The 22,573-nt window shown below is 40.1% G+C and overlaps 1 protein-coding gene and 1 long non-coding RNA gene across 3 annotated transcripts in view; one reads left to right on the top strand and one right to left on the bottom strand.

Annotated features, from left to right (window-relative positions):
- The window catches only part of TNFSF4 (TNF superfamily member 4), a 28,524-nt gene extending 23,423 nt beyond the window's left edge, over positions 1-5,101 (top strand). For both annotated transcript variants that reach the window (XM_079106421.1, XM_079106422.1), the window contains exons 3-4: positions 2,470-2,512; positions 3,940-5,101. In XM_079106421.1, the coding sequence (XP_078962547.1) occupies positions 2,470-2,512; positions 3,940-4,295 (399 nt within the window). In that variant the 3' untranslated portion in view covers positions 4,296-5,101. The remainder of the gene's footprint in view (positions 1-2,469; positions 2,513-3,939) is intronic.
- Positions 5,102-15,973: 10,872 nt separating this feature from the next.
- Positions 15,974-22,573, bottom strand: part of LOC306641323 — a 439,001-nt gene continuing 432,401 nt past the window's right edge. Inside the window, exons 8-9 of the long non-coding RNA XR_013758133.1 lie at positions 19,113-19,260; positions 15,974-16,905 (exon numbers count right to left, since the gene is read on the bottom strand). This is a non-coding gene — a long non-coding RNA (uncharacterized lncRNA). The remainder of the gene's footprint in view (positions 16,906-19,112; positions 19,261-22,573) is intronic.

Here is a 22,573-nt window from a genome sequence, read left to right on the forward strand (position 1 = left end):
GAGTGTGTTTTAATGTTTATCATGAGCCAGCCAAGCTGCTGGGTTTAAGTCATCCTATTAAACCTCACAGTGATCTCAGAACATTCCAGTAATGGCATTTTGACTTATTTTCCCATGTGAAAGCTAATGCTAATAAATGGTTTATATCTTTTCCAAATTCACAAAGCTGGAGAAGTCACAGTTGAAGTGAATTTGCCTCCTCTGCCCTCACTCCGTCCTATTCAACCGGGCTCTCTGTCCAAGGGCAAGGAGATCAGAGTGAATAAGTGGCTTGATCACAAGACACAGAAAGCTGATGAGGAGACTGGAGCCAGGCCGTGGGGGCCCTGACTTGGGCAGCGTGTGGTGACTATGGGTAGTGGGACCCTCAGTGTGTGCAGGTCACAGAGAGAGAAGGAGGATGTGCAGGGAGCAAGAGGAGGGGCCTCCTTTTTCTACTTCACAACTTGTCTGAACTGTTGTTTTTGATGCTCCTTAGAGACTTCTGAGAATTTGCAAATGGCTACCCCTTGGTGCCTTCTCTCCAGAGAGGGAACAGGATGTGAGTCTGGAGTTCTCGTAGATCAGCCCACGGGGGGAAGTCACATGGGCTTTCCTTGCTCCCTCTTCAGCATCTCAGACCCAGAGGATGTCCTCTTAGTCACTGGCACCCCTGTAACATTAGGGCACTTCAAAAAACTGGGAAATGTCTTTGATTTTCAGGAACCTTTGGGAGACTTTTGCAATGTCAATTAAATAAAAAAAAATCACAAGGGCTTTGAGATCAGAGAGCTCGAAGCAAATTTGTGAATGAGGAAGTTTCATGGTTCTTTTTTGAAATTAAAATTGACTTAGAATTGCAACTTTTAAAATTGACATCCTGTAAGTTCAGTGCTGAAAGACGGGCCCACAATCTTCTAGTGATCTTTAAAGATGACAAACTGACACCTCCAAGCACTACCTAACCAGCCCAGAGTGACCCAGCACCTGCCCTGGGCCCAGGTGCTGCATGCCGTGCTGAGCCTCATGTTCCCTGTACCACTCCACAGGCCACTTCTGACCCTAGCAGGTGGCAATTCAGCTGTCGCACACTAGCCAGGGAGCAGCAGGGGCATTTATTTACTGGGGGAGCAGTCATCTTCCAGAGCACTGCACCACAACGCACCCCAAGGCAGCAGCCACAAAGAGCACATGACGGGAGGGAGCCCCAGACTCCCACTTGCACCACATCAGCCTGGCTCCGCAGCTCCACATGCTGAACTCATAAGGTACTGAGGCCCAGCCACTGGGGGCTCAAGACAGCTCTCCCTTCTTGCTGTGCTGCCTGCTGGTTTCAGCGGGGTCAGGCATGTGATTGCACTTAGGGAAGTTCCTCAGCTGTGTGGGGAGTCCCCGGCGGAATCCTCTCGACTGGGCCGTAGTTTGCCAGGAGAGTGGGAAGCAGGGATTCCACTGCCCAGGGAATGAAAACAAACGTCTCCCAAACCTTCCGTCGGACATCCTGCCAGAAAGAACCTGTGGGAAGAGCTGCTGTCCCGGCAGGCACAAGGGGCCTTCCTCTTCCTTTCTCAGTAGGGAACACATCCATATGGTACAAAATTCAGGAAGGAAAAAAGTAGACCCGGAAGAGCAAGGGTCCCTGCTGCCCCTGGCCTCAGGCTTCCAGGTCCTTCAACAGAGGGAACACTGGCCACCAGTGTCTGGGGCACTTTTCCAGGTACATTTGATGCCCATAGGAGTGTTATGACTCTCCCGTCACACGTGGCAGCATGCTTCATGTTTGAGCCTGTCCTTAGATATGTTCACTTCACAGAGCTTTGAGTTTGCTCTGCATGGAGCTTTTGGTTTGTTAACCACCAGATTACTACGGACACTTATTTCATCTACCAAGCTTCCTCTCTTCACGGTTTCACTTCTTTTCCTGCTACTGTGTGTGGATATGATTCAGGTTAGTTTTTTCACTCGGTTGAAGAAAAGGAAGATCCAGTGTTTAAAAAATGAAAGCTATCTTCAGTTCGATTGAACTCTAAAGGATTAGAATAGATGTTATTGCCTGCATCCCAAAAATATGATGTGCTGATTCTTGTGTTATGGTGAAAGAACAAGCATACAAGAAGCTTCCAGAACTTGCTCCCAGTGGGTTCTGTGGTCAAGATGGATTGGTTGGTCACAGACTACTCCATGAGGGACTCTCTATGAATGGGTTTCTTAACAAGAGAACTAGTAAGTGTACCATTATCTAAAAGGGGAAATTGGGGCAAGCTTAAACAGTGCATCCAAGAGGAGCTTGGCAGAAATGAGAACAGACCTCAAATGCCTGCATGGAAGAGCAGAGTAACCGCGAGATGCCACAGAAAAGCAAGAGGGCAGCGGGAAGGCCAACTGACCCTCACAGAAGAAGCTGCGTCTTTGGGTTTCTGTTTCATTGGCTCTGATTTGACAATTCCATTTGTTTTGCCCCCTAAAAATATATCCTTTTTCTGCCCTTAGGTGCAGTATCCTTCAATTCAAAGTATTAGAATACAATTTACTGGTAAGTATTGTCAAAAGTTTAATTGATTCATATTTTTTAAAGGATCTTCCCTTTAGCCTCTTAATTTCCTCACAAGATCTGTCCTTTTCCTTGGCAAACTATGACATCTCAGGATTATTGGAACCTGAATATTATTTTCATTGGGGACAAAGAATGTGCATAAGAAGCAGAGGGGGGTGGCTGGTTACCAAATCCATACTTGTCTCTGTCCTTCACATGCCTCACTTTATCCTCCAGGGACCCTTGAGTAGGAACGATCCTCATGTTCACTAAGGAGGCAAAGGCTGTACCTTTCTCAAGTCCGTCTGACTTTAGGACACATCATCTGCTCGTTCTATTCTGGGACACGATTTTGCCTTAATGAGAGTTGGGGAAGGCCCTGATATGAAGAAAAAGTGATATTTTGACTACCATGAGAACATCGTTTGGGTCCATGATTACAGCCAACCCCCAGTTGTTTCTATATGAATATTCATTTGTTTGTTAAGTTCTCTGAGACTGAAGGGAAATACCTTTTGCTGTCCATAAGTGGTGTTATTTTTAATTCAAAGTATGCCCCTTGAGCCTGATACAAGGCAAGAACCACCCAACTGTGGCCTGCAGTGGAGACATGTTTTTTCCCATCACCAAGGGACGTGGTCCAGAATAGGTGTCCAAGATGTGGTTGCTTGGTCATTCATCATGTTATTGGGGCTAATATGGAAATTAAAGAAGTTTAGGCTTTTTGGTTTGCACTTAGAATTGCCCCATACACAAGCAACCGAAGCTTCTCCTGCTCCTCTTCCTTCCCCTCCTCCTCCTTTTCTTTCTCCTGTGACAGCAACTCTTCCCAAGTCCCCTTCCAGGAAAAATTAGCCATAGGATGTGGAAGGGAGAAGCAAGTCAGAGTCCAACCTGCATCTGACGAGTCCATCTGGATGGCACTGGCATCCTGGGCTTAGCTGCAGAAACTCACTGACTGCTGGTGAAGGCCGTCAGTAGGTCTGAGGCCCACAGTCAGCAGGGACAGGCTGGGAAACGTAAACGCAATTGTTTGAGTGAAGTAGTGAGAGGACCGAGGCAGGGGGCATCACTGCCCCCTGTGCTGTACTCTGTCCACTGAGCGAGCTAGGAGGGACTGAAGCTGCCAACTCCACGCAGTTTTGAAAAATTTGGGAAACCTCGAAGCTACCTTTTCTGCAGTAGGTCAGCAGTGACAATTTATATAATCCCTCAACTCAGGAATCCCAGCCGGATCGGAGACTCTCTTGGCAACTGGGATTAGCTCTGCCCGTCTCCCATCCCTCAGGAAAGGGAGAGTCCAACCCCTGGGTAGAAACACAGTGCTTGCTTCCACCCTCCCTATCACTCCCTCTTCACTTGATTTTAGTTGTGTTGGCAGGTCGTTGCCTAACGTAGTGCTCAGAGATCTTTATTTTTTATTCTAGCCCTACCCTTTTCAGGGTGCGAGAAGAAATTTTTCCGCATTGCATCTCCAGACAAGGCTGAGACCATGAAGGTGGAAAACGACTCAATCATCATCAGCTGTGATGGGTTTTATCTCATCTCCCTGAAGGGCTACTTCTCCCAGGAGGTCAACGTCAGCCTCTACTTCCGGAAGGGTTACAATCCAATCTCCATCCAGAGCACCAACAAGGTGGTCAACTTCATCACGGTGGTCTCTTTGGCTTTCAAAGACAAAGTGTATCTGAATATGAGTGCTCACGACACCTCCTGCTTGCCAGTGAATGGTGGGGAACTGATTCTCGTTCATCAAAATCCTGGTGGATTCTGTGCCCACTGAGGAGTCGATGGCCATCCCCCAAACCAGGCACCAGTGTGAACACCAAGCTGTGGGTGGACAGGACACGGATTCTTCCTTGTGAGCAGAGTCCTTTATGCTCAGCCACTTGGAATGAGATCCTGCCCCATCCCCTCACTCAGGGATATTTAAAATGCATCTTGCATTCCTTATTAACTGTATTTATCCTACATCTTCAAATCACCCAACTCATCCCCCACGACTGCCTTTAGCCCACTAGGAACCTTCGTGAGAGTGAAAAACCAAATGTCTCTTAAAGACACATTGGTCAGGCAATTGTTTTAATCAACTTTAGTCATTGAAAAAGGCACTTGGCTACCATTTGCTGGAAATTTGACATGCATGTGGCATTGTCAAAATGAAGAGGAGCCAAGAGCAGGGTTATGAGTCTGCAAAAAGTGGTTTCCACTAACCCCCGGGAGTCCAAATGAACTATCCAAATTGATGGTCATTTGCATATTACCAACATTCCTCTTTTTCTTGGAGGAGTTCAAGAAGGAAATTGTCTTGTGAAAATCAGGACTTGAAGTCAACTGTCTAAGAAATACCATGTGCTCTGGGACTTTTTTCATTACCTCTTGGCTTTTCCAGCTTCCAAACATATGTAATAGAAATCTCCCTTCAAAGATCCATCCTGAGAATATGATGCTGTGAAAAATTTAATCAAGGATTAAGAAAAACCAAGAGAGATTTTTCTCTACAGGGAGTATGTGATAATGTGAGAATTACTTTCATCTCATAGGAGAGCAATGAACGGGACCTCAGGGTAAAAGTCAGTAAGGATTCGGATGGCCTGAGGAGGAAACCCCACTCTTTGCCACAGACAAGCAAAGCAGCACATGCTGAGATCCCTCCTCAGCACTCCTCTGTGTACCCAGAAACTACATTGCTAGGTTTCCAAAAAAAATGAAGCAATGCTACAGTCAAATACAGTTTTTATGTCAAATGGCACTAAGAAGCAATTATACCTTATGAAAAACAATGATCTCTGTCCAGAATTACCAAATGCCACATATGATCTCACATTGAAACCAGAAGGATCTATCATCAGCCAATACCAAATCTTCATATCCCCATTGAACTTGGAATAATGAAACTGCATATGGCATTGTGATTTTTATGTCAAATATCCAGATTATTTGCAAGTCTTCTGTGCCAAAATTTTTGTTGATGTAAATTTTGGAAATTTTAAAAATTGTGGTGAATGTTTCTCTGCTGTTTTAAATAGGGGATACAATGTACCCTGATGTCTTTCTGGATGATTCTGTGTCATTGCAGGAACTGTACTGTGTGAAGTACAGTGGTTACTTCTAGGACCTCCAGGAAGACAGAAGGCTGTTGTCCCTACACTAAGTGGTCTCAGTTCCATTTGGGCTTCTTCCTGTCTGATACTTTTCTTTTTTCTCTTAAATGTCTGTCTCCAACTATATTCCCCACTATTTCAAGCTAGTATGGAAAGAAGCTAAATAAAAATTCTACACAACTGTGCAAAAGGTAAGAACAATCAGGTTCTGAGTGGTTGCCAGGGTACGCATGGAGTCAGTCATAGCTAAACACTTACGGAGGGCCCACTGTAGCCCGGGAACTGGGCCAATTGCTACATGAATAAAGCTGAGCAAGATATTCTGTGCTGTCTTTGCCTACTCAGAAGATTTATGTATGTGTCTTTTGTGTATAGTTTACTTTTTGTCATTAACTATGTTATGCAAAATTAAGTGATATTTTAAAAAGTAATGTTTATGGCTACAAGTAATATTTAAGAAAATGCACATTTACTTTTTTAAGTTTGGAAATTCTGTCCATACTTCTCATAAACATGCAGTGTACAGGCCTGAGCATTGTTGTCCTGTGGCTGGTTGTCTTGGATGCCAGGGCCTCTCCCTGTGGGGACCCCTGGCACACATGCTGATCTTTCCATGCTGGTCTCCTTCAGGGATAAGGAGGAGGGATACTACTGCTGTGCACCAGCTTCACCCCCAACCTAGCACCCATTGAAATCTGTTCTGTGTGCCAGTCCCTCCAAGTCAAAGAGATAAGTAACCCTGTACTCACTATGTTGAAGAGATCTGTGGAAAGAGAACTGAGAAGTCAGGAGGTAGGACTTCTAAATTTGACTTAGTTACTAACTAGCTAAGTGACCTTGGATAAATAATTCCTCATTTCTGCGTCCTGCTTTCCCCTTGTTAAATGACAGGAAAGGCAAATGTCTAACAGTTTAGAATCTTATGCTCTTGTTAGCTGAGAAGACATATGTTAAATGTGCTGGCTGTACTAGTTGCTCAAGTCAAGAGGGGTAGCTTTCTCTTTTACTGTATGGAATATATTTTTGCCCCCTCTCTGGCTCGCCCTGGACAAACTAAACATCTTCCTTTTGCCTTCTAGGTAATTCCTTCAAGAGCAGTTACCAATTGTTGCCTAGTGACTTTCTATCTAGAGAATGCTTACGAGATTCTAATCCTATGTAAGACCATACTTTGTTCTTAAGTATACTGGGCAGGTCCCATATTAAGCCATATTTTTGTATTTGTGCATTCCTGGTTCTCAAAGGATATAAATATTGATATTAATAATATAGATAATAAAAGTATTGATATTTACATGCAAACAAATAAAAGATCTCAGAATTCAGTACTGGTTAGAGTGTTGGAGTTATTATTTTCCCTTCTCTCTCCATGTCCTGGTTAACTAGCCTCCTGGTGAGGGGAAGATGGGATGAGTGTTCTGGTTTCCTACCTGCCTCTAATTTTAAGCCATCAGAAGTAAGTCCATGGATGGTTGAGCTGAAGTTCATTTTTGTTTTTGAAAAGATGATCTCTGGATGTCCCCAGAGTCAGAGTCCACGAGAGTGATCAGAGAGTTCTACATGGTTCCTCCTCCCCTTGGGACCTCCCACCCCATTTATAAACTTGGGATTTCTTTGGGCATTTTGTCCCCTCTCCCTAACAGCAGTCACATCTACTGTCTCAGGAAGAGGTCACAATTATAATGGGCTTGTGTGGCACAGTCTGGCCACACTGACCTCTGTGCTGCCCTGAATAGTGTTGATGGCTCCTCCCTCCAGGGCTCCTCTTCCGTGACTTCTTCGACCTCACTTCTTCAGATCTTCTTCCTTTCTGTTCTCTGCCTTTCCTGGTCTTCACGGCCCTTCCTTCTTCTCTGTCCACCCCTTCTGTGCTGGAGTTCTTCAGAACCCCACTCTCAGTCTTCTTCTCTACTGACTTGTGACTGACTACATTGATGGAGCAACCAATAAGCCACAGTCTGGTCATGTAAGTGTTTTATTTGTTTGTTAAGCTGAATTTAAACATTGAGAAATTTCTGGCTTCTTTGGAGAACAAAACCCCAAACAAAACAGACCCCAATTTTGGCACAATGGTAACCATGCATCTTAAGCTTCATCTTCAGGGATATTCTGCATTTTCAATTTCCAGGGTCCCCACCATACACACAATTTACAAATGTGCTAATATCTACTCACTCCACTCACTTGTTGCCTGGCTTGAGGCATCTGAGTTGTGACCTAAATACTGGGATTCAAATTCAAGACCAAAGACCCTTGGCACTGGAGACCAGGATCTTAACCACTGCTACCCTGTCTCTGGGCAGCTCCATATGAATGTAATAGGTACCTGTACTCAGCATGTTGACAGTAAGCATGCTGTCTGCCTTGCCCAGCCTCTGCTCCTGAGTCGTGATTTTGGTTAAAGGCATTGCAATTACTCCTGAATCCAGAAGCCCCAGTATCTGCCTACATTCCTCCATCCAGTCTTTACCCACAGGCCTGTGGCTTATGGCTTACGGTTTCCCTGACTTTCTTCATTTACTCTCCCTCATCCTCCTGTAAGGAACTCCCACCTGGCTTACTTGCCTCAGTTAGTTCTGTCTGCTGAAGAGGATACACATTAGCTGAATGGATAAATGAAATGAACAAACATAATAAGGCAGGGTGGAGATTCAAGATGGTGGAATAGAGGAAGGCTGAAATTCTGTGGCTCAGGATTAAGTAGTATGAATACTCCTCAGCAAGGTGGGTGAAAGAGGGATTTCACTAAAATTCAATAATTTGATGCTCAGGAATTTGCGTGCATTGAACAAACAACCAGAAAGAGTATATTATATTAGAACTCAGCTGGTTCACCACAGAGGGGAGGGATAATACAGAGAGAGAAACAAAATGGAAAGATTTGGCATGGAAAAATCTGTAGATCAGAAAAGTAGCCTGAACTTAGTTGATCCATAGGCTGCACAGCAAACTAGTACTCTGCACTTCTCAACTGGCTGGCAGAGAGCTGAGGTGGGCGCCATCTTGAGGAGGCCATGCTGCAGCGGCTGCTGTAGGATATGGGAGGTCACAGGACACATTGCCATACTGTCCTGGCAAGTGCCCAACATGTGACCTAGGGTGTAGCTAGCAGAATGTGAGTGTAACAGGCACAGAGATTGTACCCAAGAGGACTCAAGTCAGAAAAATGAAGGGGAGTTCAAATTGCTTTCCCTTTGAGTCTGGCAGCTCATGTGATCAGCTGAAGAAGGTCAGGAATTTGAACAGATAGGTGTGAAAACACTCAGGCACTTAGTTTGGAAAGACTGTGTTCCCGGGCAGCAAAGTGTGTGGAGGATTGGCTCCTCTGTCCCATAAGTAGAATTCTTAGGAGTCTCATTTTCTGGGCCCTAGGAGTGTGTTGATCTGATTTTTGTAGAGCAGATATCACCCAACAAAGTCCCTAAGGCTTAATTAGACCCAAGCCACAACCACTGGAACTTCCCTTGTAGAACTCTGCAGCAGCCCCACCCTGGGAGTGCATCATTTTGGTCTATCCAGGCAAAACTCCAATCAATAGTACTTTCAATTCCATTCCTCCTTATACTGGTGAGAAAGGAAGCTGAGAGCTATTTCAACCAGCCTCTGTTTTAGGTCACTCCAATTTGCAGCTCAATGACCAAAACAAAAAGAGGAAAGAGTTAACAACCCCAAGTCCTTGCTGAATTCCTTTCTCTTTCTTTTTCTCTTTCCCTCCCTGCCTCCACTCCCTTCCTCTCAGTACATAGCCCAAGAAGAAACAGAAAGGGCAGCTGGGCATAGGAAGTGACTGTCTACTCTTGTGGACTGTTTTGAACACCTCGGTGGAGATGACTCTTTCATTTTCTGTTAAGAATCTTTCTTTTTAGGGTTTTTGGTTTGTTTACTTTGTTTTTGTTTTGCTTTTATTTGTTTCTATTTCTCACCTTTCTTTCCCACTACTAGCCAAACTCTCTTGTTCTCTCTTCTATTACTTTGCTTTTCCTATTTTTTTTCTCCTCTTTAAAACCATCACTTGCTACATCTCTTCTATATTCTCTGTTTACATTTTGAACATTCTGAACTCCCTTCTACCTTCCTATCACATTTCTTTTCTCTTCATGTACTGTATTTTTACCATCTTTTAGAATTATTTGGTTTATATAACTCCTGCCACCATGTTTCATGTTGCTGCAATTATTACTGCTCTGGATTACATAGTTGACACCTGCTGTTTACTTTAATGCCTGATCTAGTTCATGGTTGTTTATTGGTTTTGGCAATCACTGATCCCACCATTCCCGTTTTTGTGAGAATCAGTGTCGTTGATGTCAGAGTAGGCACTGGGATTTATTTCAGTGCTGTATGTTGTTTACATTGGTTGTTGCTACTGTTTGCTTCCCTCTTTTCTGTAAGATGCTGGGAACTACAGGGACACTACAGGTTCTCTACAGGGTAGAGATTCTGCTGCTGAACTAAACACAGCTAAAAGAAAGCACGATTTGCTACACACACAAATTAACAACACTCAAACTTCACCTATACTTTAATACAAAGTATAGAAGACACCAAAACCCAAATTAATAACCAGGTCACAAGTAGGAGTGGCTAGAGTTTGACACTCAGTTCCCACTCACAGACATTCATTCCTACAACAAAACAGAATTAGTGCAAAGGCTATAAATATCACACCTATGAGGGGATCTTAACCTATATAACTCTAGGACACTTTGGCAAGAGAAGGCTGTTCCATAAAAAATGTCCACACATAAGAGTAGAAGAGAAATCCATCTCAACATATATATAAAACCCAACACAGGAATATAAGAAATGTGAAAAAACAAGATAATGCAATGACTCCTAAAGTTCATAATTCACCAGCAATAGACCCCAAAGATATTGATGTGGATGAAATACCAGATAAAGAATTCAAAAGAATGATAGTAAAAATGATCAATAAATTCCAAGAGAACACAGAAAAATAAATGAATGAATTAAGAAAGTCAGTACAGTATATGAGTGAGAAATTCAGTAAGGAGATGGAGATGTTGAAAAGACCTAGACAGAAATCTTGGAAATGAAAAACACAATAAATCAAATGAAATGTTCAGTTGAAAGTTTCTTTAGTAGAGTAGACCTTGCTGAAGGCAGAAACTCAGGATTGGAAGACACAGTGGCTGGCCTTGAACATTCAGAGACTGTTAAAGAAAAGAAAATAAGTAACTATGACCAGACTATACAAGAACTAGAACAATGTTAAAAAACCAAATTTAAAAATCACTAGAATTGAAGAGGATTGTGAGATGTAGGCTAATAGAATGGATTATCTTTTCAGGAAAAATAATAACAGAAAAAATCCTAAACCTTGCTAATGAGATGGACATTCAGATACAGGAGACAAGATCAAAAAAGAACTTCTCTGCAACACAATATAATTAAAATGCCTAATACAGAGATTAAGGATATAATTTTAAATGCCTCAAGGGAAAAAATTTTAGAGGCTAGCCAGTGAAAATAAATTCCAATTTCTTAAGACACTTTAAAATCCAGGAGAGCTTGGAAGGATGTGTTCCAAATCCTGAAAGAGAATAACTGTCAATCAATATTTCTATATCCAGAAAAGCTATCCTTCAAAATCTAAGAAGAAATAAAACCTTCCAAGATAAGCAGAAACTAAAAGAATTCCTCACTACTCTCATTTGAGTAGCTAAGTGAATGAGAAATAGCACCAAATTAAATATTAGAAATAAATCAAAATGACAGGAGTTAATAAACATCTCCCTATAACAACATCAAATGTAAATGGCCTCAACTCTTTAAATTAAAACACACAGGCTTTAAAAAGACATAGGATTTAAAAATAAGACCCAACTATATGTTGTTTGCAAGAGACTTACCTTACAGACAAAGAGAGACACAGACGGAGAGTGAAAGGGTGGAAATTTATATACCATATACATGGAACCTGAAAACAAGCAGGAATAGGGACTCTCATACCTGACCAGATTTCAAGACAAAATAAATGAGAAGAGACAAAGAAGGTCACTTCATACTGGTAAAGGGAAAAATCCAACAATAAGATATAATTTAGTAAATATTAATGACTCAAATGTTGGTGCACCTAATTACATAAAACAGATACTACTTGAATTAAAGGTTCAGATACACCCTCGTGCAATAATACTGGATGATTCCATCACACTTTTATCGCCAATAGATAGGACATCCAGATATGAATTCAGTAAAGACTCTTTGGACCTGAAAAATATTATGAATAGAATGAACTTAACAGACATCTATAGAATATTTAATCCAAAAACAGCTGAATACACTTTTTTTTCCTCAGTGGTTCATGTAACTTTCTCCAAAACGTACCACATTTTAGGCCACAAAAAGCAATTCATAGCAAATACAATAGCATTTATACAATTCCTTGCATCTTATCAGATTGTAATGGAATGAAATTAGAAACCAACACCCAAAACCCTACAGAAAATAAATGAAAACATGGAAGTTCAACAATACAACTTTTTAATGATGAATGGGGAATAGAAGTAATTCTTAAAATCAAACAAGAATAGTGATGCAATATACCAAAATCTCTGGGACAGTACGAAGGTAGTTCTAAGAGGAACATTATAGCTATGAGAGCCTACATAAGAAAATCAGAAAGATCCCAAATAAACACCTAATGATGGATTTCAAGATTATTGAAGAAGAATAAAACAATTCCAAAATCAGTAGAAAGAAGGAAATAATTAAGGTCAGAGCCAAAATCAATGGAATTGAGAAAAAAATACAAAGGATCAATTGAACAAAAATTTGGTTCTTTGAAAAGAAAAACAGATTGATAAGCTCTTAGCCAAACTAGCCAAAAATAAAAAATAAAAAAAAAAAAAGTGTGGGGGGACTCATATTAATAGAATTAGAGATGAAAAAGGAGGAATCACCACAGACATCACAGAATTCCAGAGGATCATTAGGGACTGTGTTGAAAACTTACACTCCAATAAATAGGAATGACTAGAAGAAATGAATACATTTCTAGACACATAGAACCTGCAAAAATTGAATTAAGAGGAAACAGAACACCTAAACAGACCAATAACTAGCAATGAGGTAAAAGTTTTCCAAAAAAGAAAAGCCCAGCACCAGATGGATTCTCAACTTAAATCTATCAGACCTTTAAAGAACTAATGCCAATGCTTTGTAAATTATTCCACAAAACAGAAAGGGATAGGACACTTCCAAATCCATTCTATGATGTTAATATCCCTCTCATACCAAAACCAGATAAGGACATGTCAAGAAAAGAAAACTACGGACCAATATCCCTGATGAACTTAGATGCAAAAATACTTCATAAAATATTAGCAAATCATATTAAATATTCAATAGCTTATCAAGAAGCTTGTACATCATGACAAAGTTGACTTATCCCTGGGATGCAAAGATTGTTTAACAGATGCATATGAATAAATGTAATTCATCGCATAAATAGAATTAAGGACCAAATCACTTAGTAATCTTGATAGATTCAGAGAAAGCCAAAATTCAGCACCCATTCATGATAGCAACACCAAAGAAACTAGGTATAGAAGAAATACACGTCAACATCATAAACATTAAATGTAAAATCATAAAGCCAAAATCATAGTGGGAAAAAACTCATAGCATTTTCTTTAAAATCTGGAACAAGACAAGGATGTCTACTCTGACCACTCCTATTTAATAGAGTACTAGAAAGTCTAGCTAGAACAATTAGAAAGGAGAAGGAAATAACAGGGATAGGAATAGGAAAGAAGTCAAATTATCACTGTTTGCAGATGATATGATCTTATGTTCAGAAGATGCAAAATGCCTCACCAAAAAACTGCTAGGTGTAATACACAAAATCAGCAAAGTCAACGTACAAAAATCAATAGCTTTCCTATACACCAATAGTGAATCTACTGATAAAGAAATCAGGAAAACAATCCCTTTCACAATAGTCTCAAAGTAAAACAAAACAAAAACCCAATAAACCTAGGAATAAACATGACCAAGGAGATGAAAGACCTCCGTAATGAAAACTAAAGAATATTGAAGAAAATAGTTGAAGAAGACACAAGAATATGGAAAGACCTTCCACGTTCATGGATGCACAGAATCATATTGTTAAAATGACCATGCTAGTAAAAGTAATATACAGGTTCAATGTGATCCCCATCAAGATACCAAAAGTAGTGACATTCTTTACAGAATGAGAAAAACAGTCCTAAAATTCAATTGGAAAATAAAAGGCCCAAAATAGTCAAAGCAATTTTAAGCCGAAAAAGCAATGCTGGAGGCACCACAAAACCAGACTTTAAACACTACAGAGCTATAGTAACAAAAACTTCATGGTAATGGAAGAAAAATAGGTACATAGACCAAAAGTACATAATAAAAAATACAGAGAAAAACCAACTCAAATACAATCATCTGATCTTTGACAAAGGTGCTAAAAATTTACACTGGACCAAATAAGTCCTTTTAAACAAATAATTCTGGAAAAAATGATTATCCCTATGTAGAAGAATGAGACTAGACCCTTCTCTTTCACTCTTCAAAAAATAAACTCAAAATGGATCCAAGATCTAGGAATTAGACCAGAAACTATGGAACTCCTAGAAGAAAGCGGAGTGTCAACACTCCAACATATAAGTGTATGCAATGATTTTCTCAATGAACCCCTAAAGCTCAGGAAATAATGCCCAGAGGTAACAAATGGGATGGCACTAAGTTAAAAAGCTGCACAGCAAAAGAAATGGTTAAGAATGTGAAGAGAGAACCTACAAAATGGGAGAAAATCTTTGCTAGCTACTCTTCTGTCAGAGGATTAATATCCAGACTATATAAAAAACTCGAAAAACTTACCACCAAAAACCCCCCTCAAAAAACCAATTAATAAATGGGCAAATGAATAAAACAGATGCTTTTCAAAAGAAGAAATACAAATGACCAACAAATATATGAAAACATGTTCAACATCATCAGCAATTAGGGAAATGTCAATCAAAACTACACTGAGATTTCATCAGACACCAGTCATAAGAGTAGTCATCAAGAATACAAACAAGAGCCAGGCACAGTGGCAAATGCCTGTAATCCCAGTGACTTGGCAGGCTGAGACAGGAGGATCCCAAGTTTGAGGTCAGCCTCAGCCACTTAGTGAGGCCCTGTGTCAAAATTTTAAAAAGGCTGGGGATGTAGCTCAGTGGTAAAACACACCTGGGTTAAATTCCCAGTATGAGAGAGAGAGAGAGAGAGAGAGAGAGAGAGAGAGAGAGAGAGAGAGAGAGAGAGAGAGAGAATACAAAAGAAAGAAACAAACAATTATAAATGCTGGAGAGAATGTTGAGAAAAAGCACTTTAACCCTGTTGGTGGAATTGTAAATTAGTACAATTACTATGGAAATCAATATGGAGGTTCCTTAAAAGACTAGGAATGGAATCACCATGACCCAGCTATATCACTCCTTGGTATTTATCTTAAAGAATTAAAGTGAGCTTACTATAGTGATGATAGAGTTTTATTCAGCCATAAAGAAAAGTGAAATTATGTCATTTGCTGGAAAATGGATGGAACCACCGTGTTGAAAGAAATAAGCCAAACACAGAAGGTCAAGGGTTATGTGTTTTTCTCTCATGTGGAAAACAAAGGGGTGTGTGTGTGTTGGGGGGGCTCTCATGAAAATCAAAATCAGTAGAGAAAGGGACCATTGGGAGAAAGTAGGGTAAAGGGAAAATACTGGGGAATGATATTATGTGCATTTATGGATATGTAACAAATCCTGCCACTATGTACATCTATAAGAAAAAATAAAAATGAGACAGGGTACCATGGTGGAAAGAACCTGGTGCTGGGAGACTAGTTTTAAATCCTGATGCAGCTGTTCATTAGCCTAGAGACATTAGCAAAAGAAAAAAAAAAAAAAAAAAAGAACCATTCAAATCTTATGTTCCTTATCTGTTACGTAGAAATATTAATATATATCTTTGGGGTTATTGTGAACACAAGAGATCATTCCTGTAGAATACCCAGTATATTGCCTGGAAATGGTCTCAGTAGATAATAATTAACAAAAGCCATCTATTCTACAAGGCAGAAAAAAATGTTAAATGCACAAAACATTTTTGGGGATTTAAGGATGGAGAGATCACTAAAGTTAAAGGGAGCCCTTCAGGATCTACACTGGAGAAGAAGGACAGAGACCATAACAGGGGAAGAACGGTGTGTGCAAATGTCCAGAGGTAGAAATTTTCACGGTGTATTCTGGAGACAAAGGACTTCCGCTGTGGGTAGTGCATTTATTCACTCAGTTCTTTATTTGAACAGACTGTTTTCTTAGATGGATATTTGTGTTTAGTCACAGTCAGAGGTAGAATCAGTGGGTAATTTGAGCATGAAATATTGGAGGCATTAAAAATCTAACTAAGAAAGTGGGACCATATCTTGCAAAGGAGGACACTGAAAATTTTAATAGAGTTAATTTATTATGATTGGGGGAAAAAGTGTAAATTCTTGCTACTGTTATTTTTCATTTTGATCCAATTCAAATAAATAATTTATTTTATGTCAATTGAACAAAAGGTTTGAATTATTTTACTGGAAGAGAATAAGAAATACAATATTTTGGCAAAAGATATACATAAAGCTTCTTATTAAATTCAGAGTGAATGTTTAATAAAGACCATACCAGGTGGTTTTCAGTAGCAATTTGTCAAACAGTCAGTTATGAGTATTAAAAACAATCCCTGAGGATTTCAACAACTCCATACAAGCATTACTTATTACTTAATATGTGTGTTCCTAAAATTAAGCTCTGGGCAGCGCTTTGGAACCTCTTCTTACAGTAGCCTCCCACACAGTCTGCGGGAGACTGAGCCTTCCTCAAGAGCATCCCAAGGAACGAGTCAGGGTAGCTATTAAAGCCACTTATTGGCTCCATGGAACAAAGTGTAAATGCTACTATGGAGAGCCAGCGTAGGAAGCCTATTCATGCTTAGTGTCCCCAGATCCCCTCAGTGTCTCCCTGTCAGATGCTCCATTCTGATCATGAGGTATGGGATGTAAGGCCCTTGAGTTCTGACTGACAGGTCTGGTGACAGCTCAGGTATCATTTGATTTAGGAGAGTTGCCTGAGGAAGAAGAGGCTGGGTATTCTATCACTGATGTCACAGCCCTGGAAAAATCTGGAGCCACCGTCCCATGGGGTATGGTTAAACCTGGGTCTGCATTGATGTTTTGGTTAATGGAACTGATGGACTTTGTTCATCTTCTGTACCTGTCTGCAGAAGGGGACAGAGAGATGTTAGAAGCCAGAACACTGACCGACTCTTAGCCTGCAGGTTTTCCTAGAGTCCTGTCAAGACTGAGAAAGTTCTTTTATTTCATAAACAGTATTTTTATTGATGGATAGACCATACCTTTCATTTTCCTCCTGATTCAGACAATCTTTTCCTTCTTGGGTTACTGAAGTTAGAATAATAATAATAAAATTTAACAGTAATCAACAAAAATTATAGAAATGTTGGCAAGAAATATTATCTAAAGTTCCTTTCAGTTCAGTACACAACTTTTTTGGGATGAACTATTTATTAATAAGTGACCACCTTAATTATCATGTTAGTAGCTTTTTATGACATAACAATCTATAGGCTACACTTACATAACATTCTATAATCTGTAACTATTCCTTAAACTTTTCAATTCATGAAAATCTCATTTACCATTTCACATCTATCAGACCCTAGGCAGTGGACGTAAGTTTGTTCTACTCCGCGTGCTGGGCCTTGCGCCAAGCACTCAGGGATACTGTATTTTCCGAGGGAAATGAAATTTAGCTGTTGTTCTTGAAATTCGTTTATCTCACAGCCAGGGACTTGCTGCTGTTGCCCATCATGCTCAACACACTTGCATTGTGCAGATGCACTTTAATAATACTCCACTGAATTATTTTCATATTTTTTATGAACAGAAATAGTATTATTTTTATCCCCTTAAGTCATGATCATACTTCTAGATGAGTAATACACAATTCTCATTTTATTCATAATCAGCTCTCATTTTATTAGTAGCCAAACACATAGTACTTTTTGAAAGTCCAAAATAATTTCATTTATGCATTTCCTTACTTGGGGTATTGGATTTATAAGATAAGGAAAACCTTCTGAACTAATTACCTGCTGCAAATTCCTTGTACACAGAATAAAACAGTTTATAGAGAACTCAAGGGACCTGGCATGTTCATTCTGAGTCAGCACACAAGTCATGTAATTACAGTAGGACAGTTGTGAGAGGAGGTTCCAGCCAGCTGGTCTCGGACCAGGAAAAGCATGAATTCCTGCTGACTTGGCGAACTTCCCTGTCAGTGTGGGGAAGTAAAGTCACATACTACTCACCAGGAGTCTTTCTGGAAGAGAAGGCTGAGGGGCTGGAGAAAAGACAGTATTCCCAACTAAGTCAAGACGTGGAGATAGTAGGGTCCAGACCCATGTTTCACAAGAAGTTCTGGGGTGAACCAATTGTTGTTCCCATAAAAATAATTAAGACAGAACCCTCTCTCAAATTACAATAAGTTGTGCTCTTTTAAAACTTTTGCCAGAAGTTCTCAAGTGGTGAAGTGGCAGCCCAATGTGCACTAAAACTTACTAAATAAAGTGTTCCTTTTCTGGGGGTCTGAGAAGGCCCTTGGGATCTTTAGGAAGGGAAGCGGGGAAGCAAATGGAGGAGAAGCAGAAATTAAGCAGACTTGGAGAAGAAAAGGAATAAAGGAAGGGATAATATAGTTGACCTTAAATAAGGAGGATTCGGACTAGGGACTTATTAAACTTAAGGGCATATGGCACAGTCTGGATCTGAAATGTCCCCAAAGGTCCAAGGATTAAGTGCTCATTCCCCTGGTTGGGAGGTGGTGGAACTTTGAGTTGATGTCAGTGGGAGGTCTTCAGTCACTGACGACCTCAGCCCCCTTTTCCTCTCCTCTTTTCTTCCCAATCATGGGGTGGATGCCTTCGCCCTGCACTGTGGTGTGTTTCTGCTATGCCATGCTGCCTTGCCAGGCCCCAGGCAGTACAGCCCATCATGAACCGAAGCCTTCAAAACTCCGAGCCAAAATGAGCCTCTTCTCTTTATACCTTTATATCTAAAGTATGTGTTATAGTGAGGAAAGGGGACTAATGCAGTCTGTGATGTTCAACTAAGTTTATTTGAACAAACATTTGTTCCGTTTCTTTCACTAGGTGCCTGATACTACTGCTAGATGTTCTGGGGAATCTGAGTTAGGTAGAAAGGCAGTCAGAATAATATTGTGGGTATAAAGTACCCAAGACTTGGAATTGATGGAAGCTTGTGTTCAAGATGGTACTTTATTAGCTCTTATAAACTTTTTTCTTTGGTTAACTATTTAATTGTAGGTTTTCTACAATTACTTAATTGTAGTTTTTAATTGCTCCCGTGCTCTTGCCATCATGTAAATGGTAATAATAAAACTTACCTCATAGGATTATTGTGATGATTAAATGAAACATCAAGCACAGTTTCTGGTTCATGACATTTGCAAGGTGTTTAATAATTTTTATTTACTAATTGTAGAAACCACAGTCTCTTCTCTTGTAGGATTTTATCACAGATGCCAAAGACATCTATGAAAAACAAGCACAGAAAGTTAAAAATTTATGGGTTTTCAAGAAAAATGAATAAAATAGATGGTATATATTGCACTATTACCAAATAGTACAAAGTGTTTTTACCTGTATGAAGAGGTAGACCTGTAGATTTTGTTTTACTATTAAAAATTCTAGGGGAGTGGTGTTATCCAGATGGAAGGGTAGGAGATATTACTTTCATCCTCCACCCCTCCCCAAAATACAACAATTAGACACCTATCCACAAAGAAAAAGTCTTGGGAGGGCGTAAGGGTCCAATGAAGAGTCTGCAACAATGCAGTAGAGGAGAAATGGAGGATGACTACACAATGAGGACTGTCGAGGAGAACAGCATGCTGATGTGGAAATGGCCAGGAGCAAAGAACAAGGGTGAGGGTACCAGTATCAACCACACAGCCACGCCACTATTATTGCCCAGTGGCCTGCTCGCAGAGGACACTGGCAGATTTTGTCCCTGAGGTAATCAACGGCCACCACCTCTGTGACCCCGGAGAGGGAGGTGGTGCTGTGCCATTCCATTCCAAGTAGCCACTGAGGTGCTGCCACCACCTCCCTCTTCATGATCCTTCATGAGCTCCAGGCCCTGGCACTGCAGCCACATCATGTATGACTGCATCTGAGACACCAGAGCCACCGCAAGCTAGCCCACACTCCAGACCCCGAAGCTACTGTCACTCTGTCCATGACCATGTTTCAGACCTTGGCTCTATGGACGCTCTACCATCGAAACTACAACTTCAGTGGTCCCTGGTCCCTAGATCAGTGGTAGCCCTGCATATGCTTGCACACGGACTCTGGTGGCCACTCTGAGAATCGCCTAGACCTTACGCAGTGCTATGAATGTGGCAGAGGAGAAACCTGCAACCTGGGTGCTGGTACCACTAACACCTCAGACCCACAGCCTGTGTGCGAATGGCTGTGCTCCAGACTCCGGCTCCATGACTGCTCCATGACGGCCATACATCAACCAGAGTTCCACAACCGTGGCTAGCAGTCCCACAAGTGGGACCCAGTCCAAAGAGACTTAGTCATGACTACCCTTGTTGGAGTAAAATAAATTGGGAGAGCCCCAGAAGTGTTTGATGCCATTACAGACACCCACTGCGTTGGCTGTTGAGGACCCTTTGGTGATGTCATCCCACCAACAGAACTGCATAGGGACTATATAATTGTGCCCTCAAAAGAGCCACATCCCACCCAGCCAGGGACCTCACATCCATCCATAGGTGAAGGTTTTTCCCCACACATACTAGTTTGTGAGTTCTAGAAGAGGTGACTGGACTGCTCCATCAAATGTACAGACATATGTGAAAAGCAACAAGGAACACAAAGAATCAAGAAAATGTCAGAACCTGTGACTTCATACATTTCTAGTAACCAATGCCAAAGAAATGGAGATCTATAAATTACCTGACAAAGAATTCAAAATAGGCGTTTCAAGGAAGCTCAGGGAACTCCAAAAGAACATAGTTAGCAAAAGCAGGAAAGCAATGAACAAAATTAGAAGCTCAATAGAGAGATAGAAATAATGAATAAAAGAATTGAACAGAAATTCTGGAGGTGAAAACTACAATGAATGAAATGAGAAATATAATAGGAAGCACCAAGAGTAGATTTACTAAGTAGAAGTAACAATCTGTATAATGGAAGACAGAGCACTTGAAAATATACAGTTCATGGAGAAAAGAAGGAAAAATGCCTATGGAATTTATGAGACATCATCAAGAGAGCTAACTTTCACATTATAGAAATTATAGACAGTGAATGCAGATAGAAAGTAAACTTATTTAAAGAAATAATAGCTGAACACTTCCCAAATCTGGGGAAAGATGTAAATGTCCAGGTACATGAAGCTGAAAGATCTTCAATCAGGTTCAGTTCAAAGAAGACTAAACTAAGACATATTATAATTGAACCATCAAAAACCAAAGACAAAGAAAAGATCTTGAAAGCAGAAAGAGTTGCCTCATATACAAGGAACCCCCCCTAAAGGCTGTAAGTAGTTTTCAGGAGAAATTTTGCAGTCAAAGAAAAGAATGGGATATTTTTGAAGTGAAAACAACAACAACAACAGCAACAAAACAAAACAAAACAAAAAAACCCTGTCACTCATGAATGCTTTACATAGAAATCTAGTCTTCAGAAATGAAGGAGAGAGAATGGCTTCCATATACACAAAAGCTATGGTAGTTCATCAATGTTACATATGCCTTATTGTAAATGCTATAGGGAGTTCTTTGAGCTGCAAAAGAACTACACAAATTAGCAACATGAAAACATCTGAAAGTATAAAGTATAACTGGCAAAAGTAATATATAGTTAAATTCAGAATCTAGTATTACTAGAGTTGTGTATAAATTACTTATCTTGTATAAACTTGAAAAGCCTATTAAAGATAACTATAGCTGTAATAATTTGCTAATGGATACATAATAAAAAAGGTGTGAATTGCAACTTAAAAAATGTGTGTGTGGTAGAGTAAAAGTGTAGTTTTTATGCAATTAAACTGTTATCAGCTTAAAATTAACTATTACAACTATGTTATAAGCAAGATTTACAGTAACCACAAAGTAAAAAACTAGAGGAGGTACACAAAGATGGAAAGAAAGAAATCCAAGCATATCAGTACAGGAAATCATCAAATCATTGAGGAAGACAAAAGAGGAAGAAACAAAGGTCTACAAAATAGCCAGGAAACAGTGAACAAAGTGGCAATAGTTAAATTGGACCTAATCCTGTCCATGATTAATTATTTTGAGGGTAAATTAGTTGAATTCTCCCTTTATCTCCTTAAAGCTGAAGTCAGTCTCTTGCACATTCTCCATTCATCTGCCAACAGACACTGAGCTTGCTTCTGCATTTTGGTTATTGTGAAAAATGCTGCAATAAACATGGAAGACAGATATCTCTTTGAGATAGTTATTTTATTTATATGGGTTTATATATTATTTACATGAATATAGTTGGCTCTTTGTATCCCTGTATCCCTTTATCTCTAGATTACTTAAAATAATACCTAATACAAAGCAAATGCTATGTAAATCATTGTCACGTGTACTGTTATTGTATAAAGAATAATGGTGAGGAAAAAAGCCTATTTGCATTGACTACACACATATGGAATCTAGGAATAAAAAGGGCCAACTGTATATCCATGTGAATAAAATCATCATCTCAAGGAGATAATTTAGCCTTATTCTCTGTGTTTTTTGCAACACTTTTCAAAATTGCCAAAATATGGAAGCAAGCTCAGTGTCTCTTGGCAGACTGGAGAAAGAAATTTGGCATA

The sequence above is a fragment of the Sciurus vulgaris genome (assembly GCF_902686455.1).
Source record: "Sciurus vulgaris genome assembly, chromosome: 12".
Classification (NCBI taxonomy): Eukaryota; Metazoa; Chordata; class Mammalia; order Rodentia; family Sciuridae; genus Sciurus; species Sciurus vulgaris.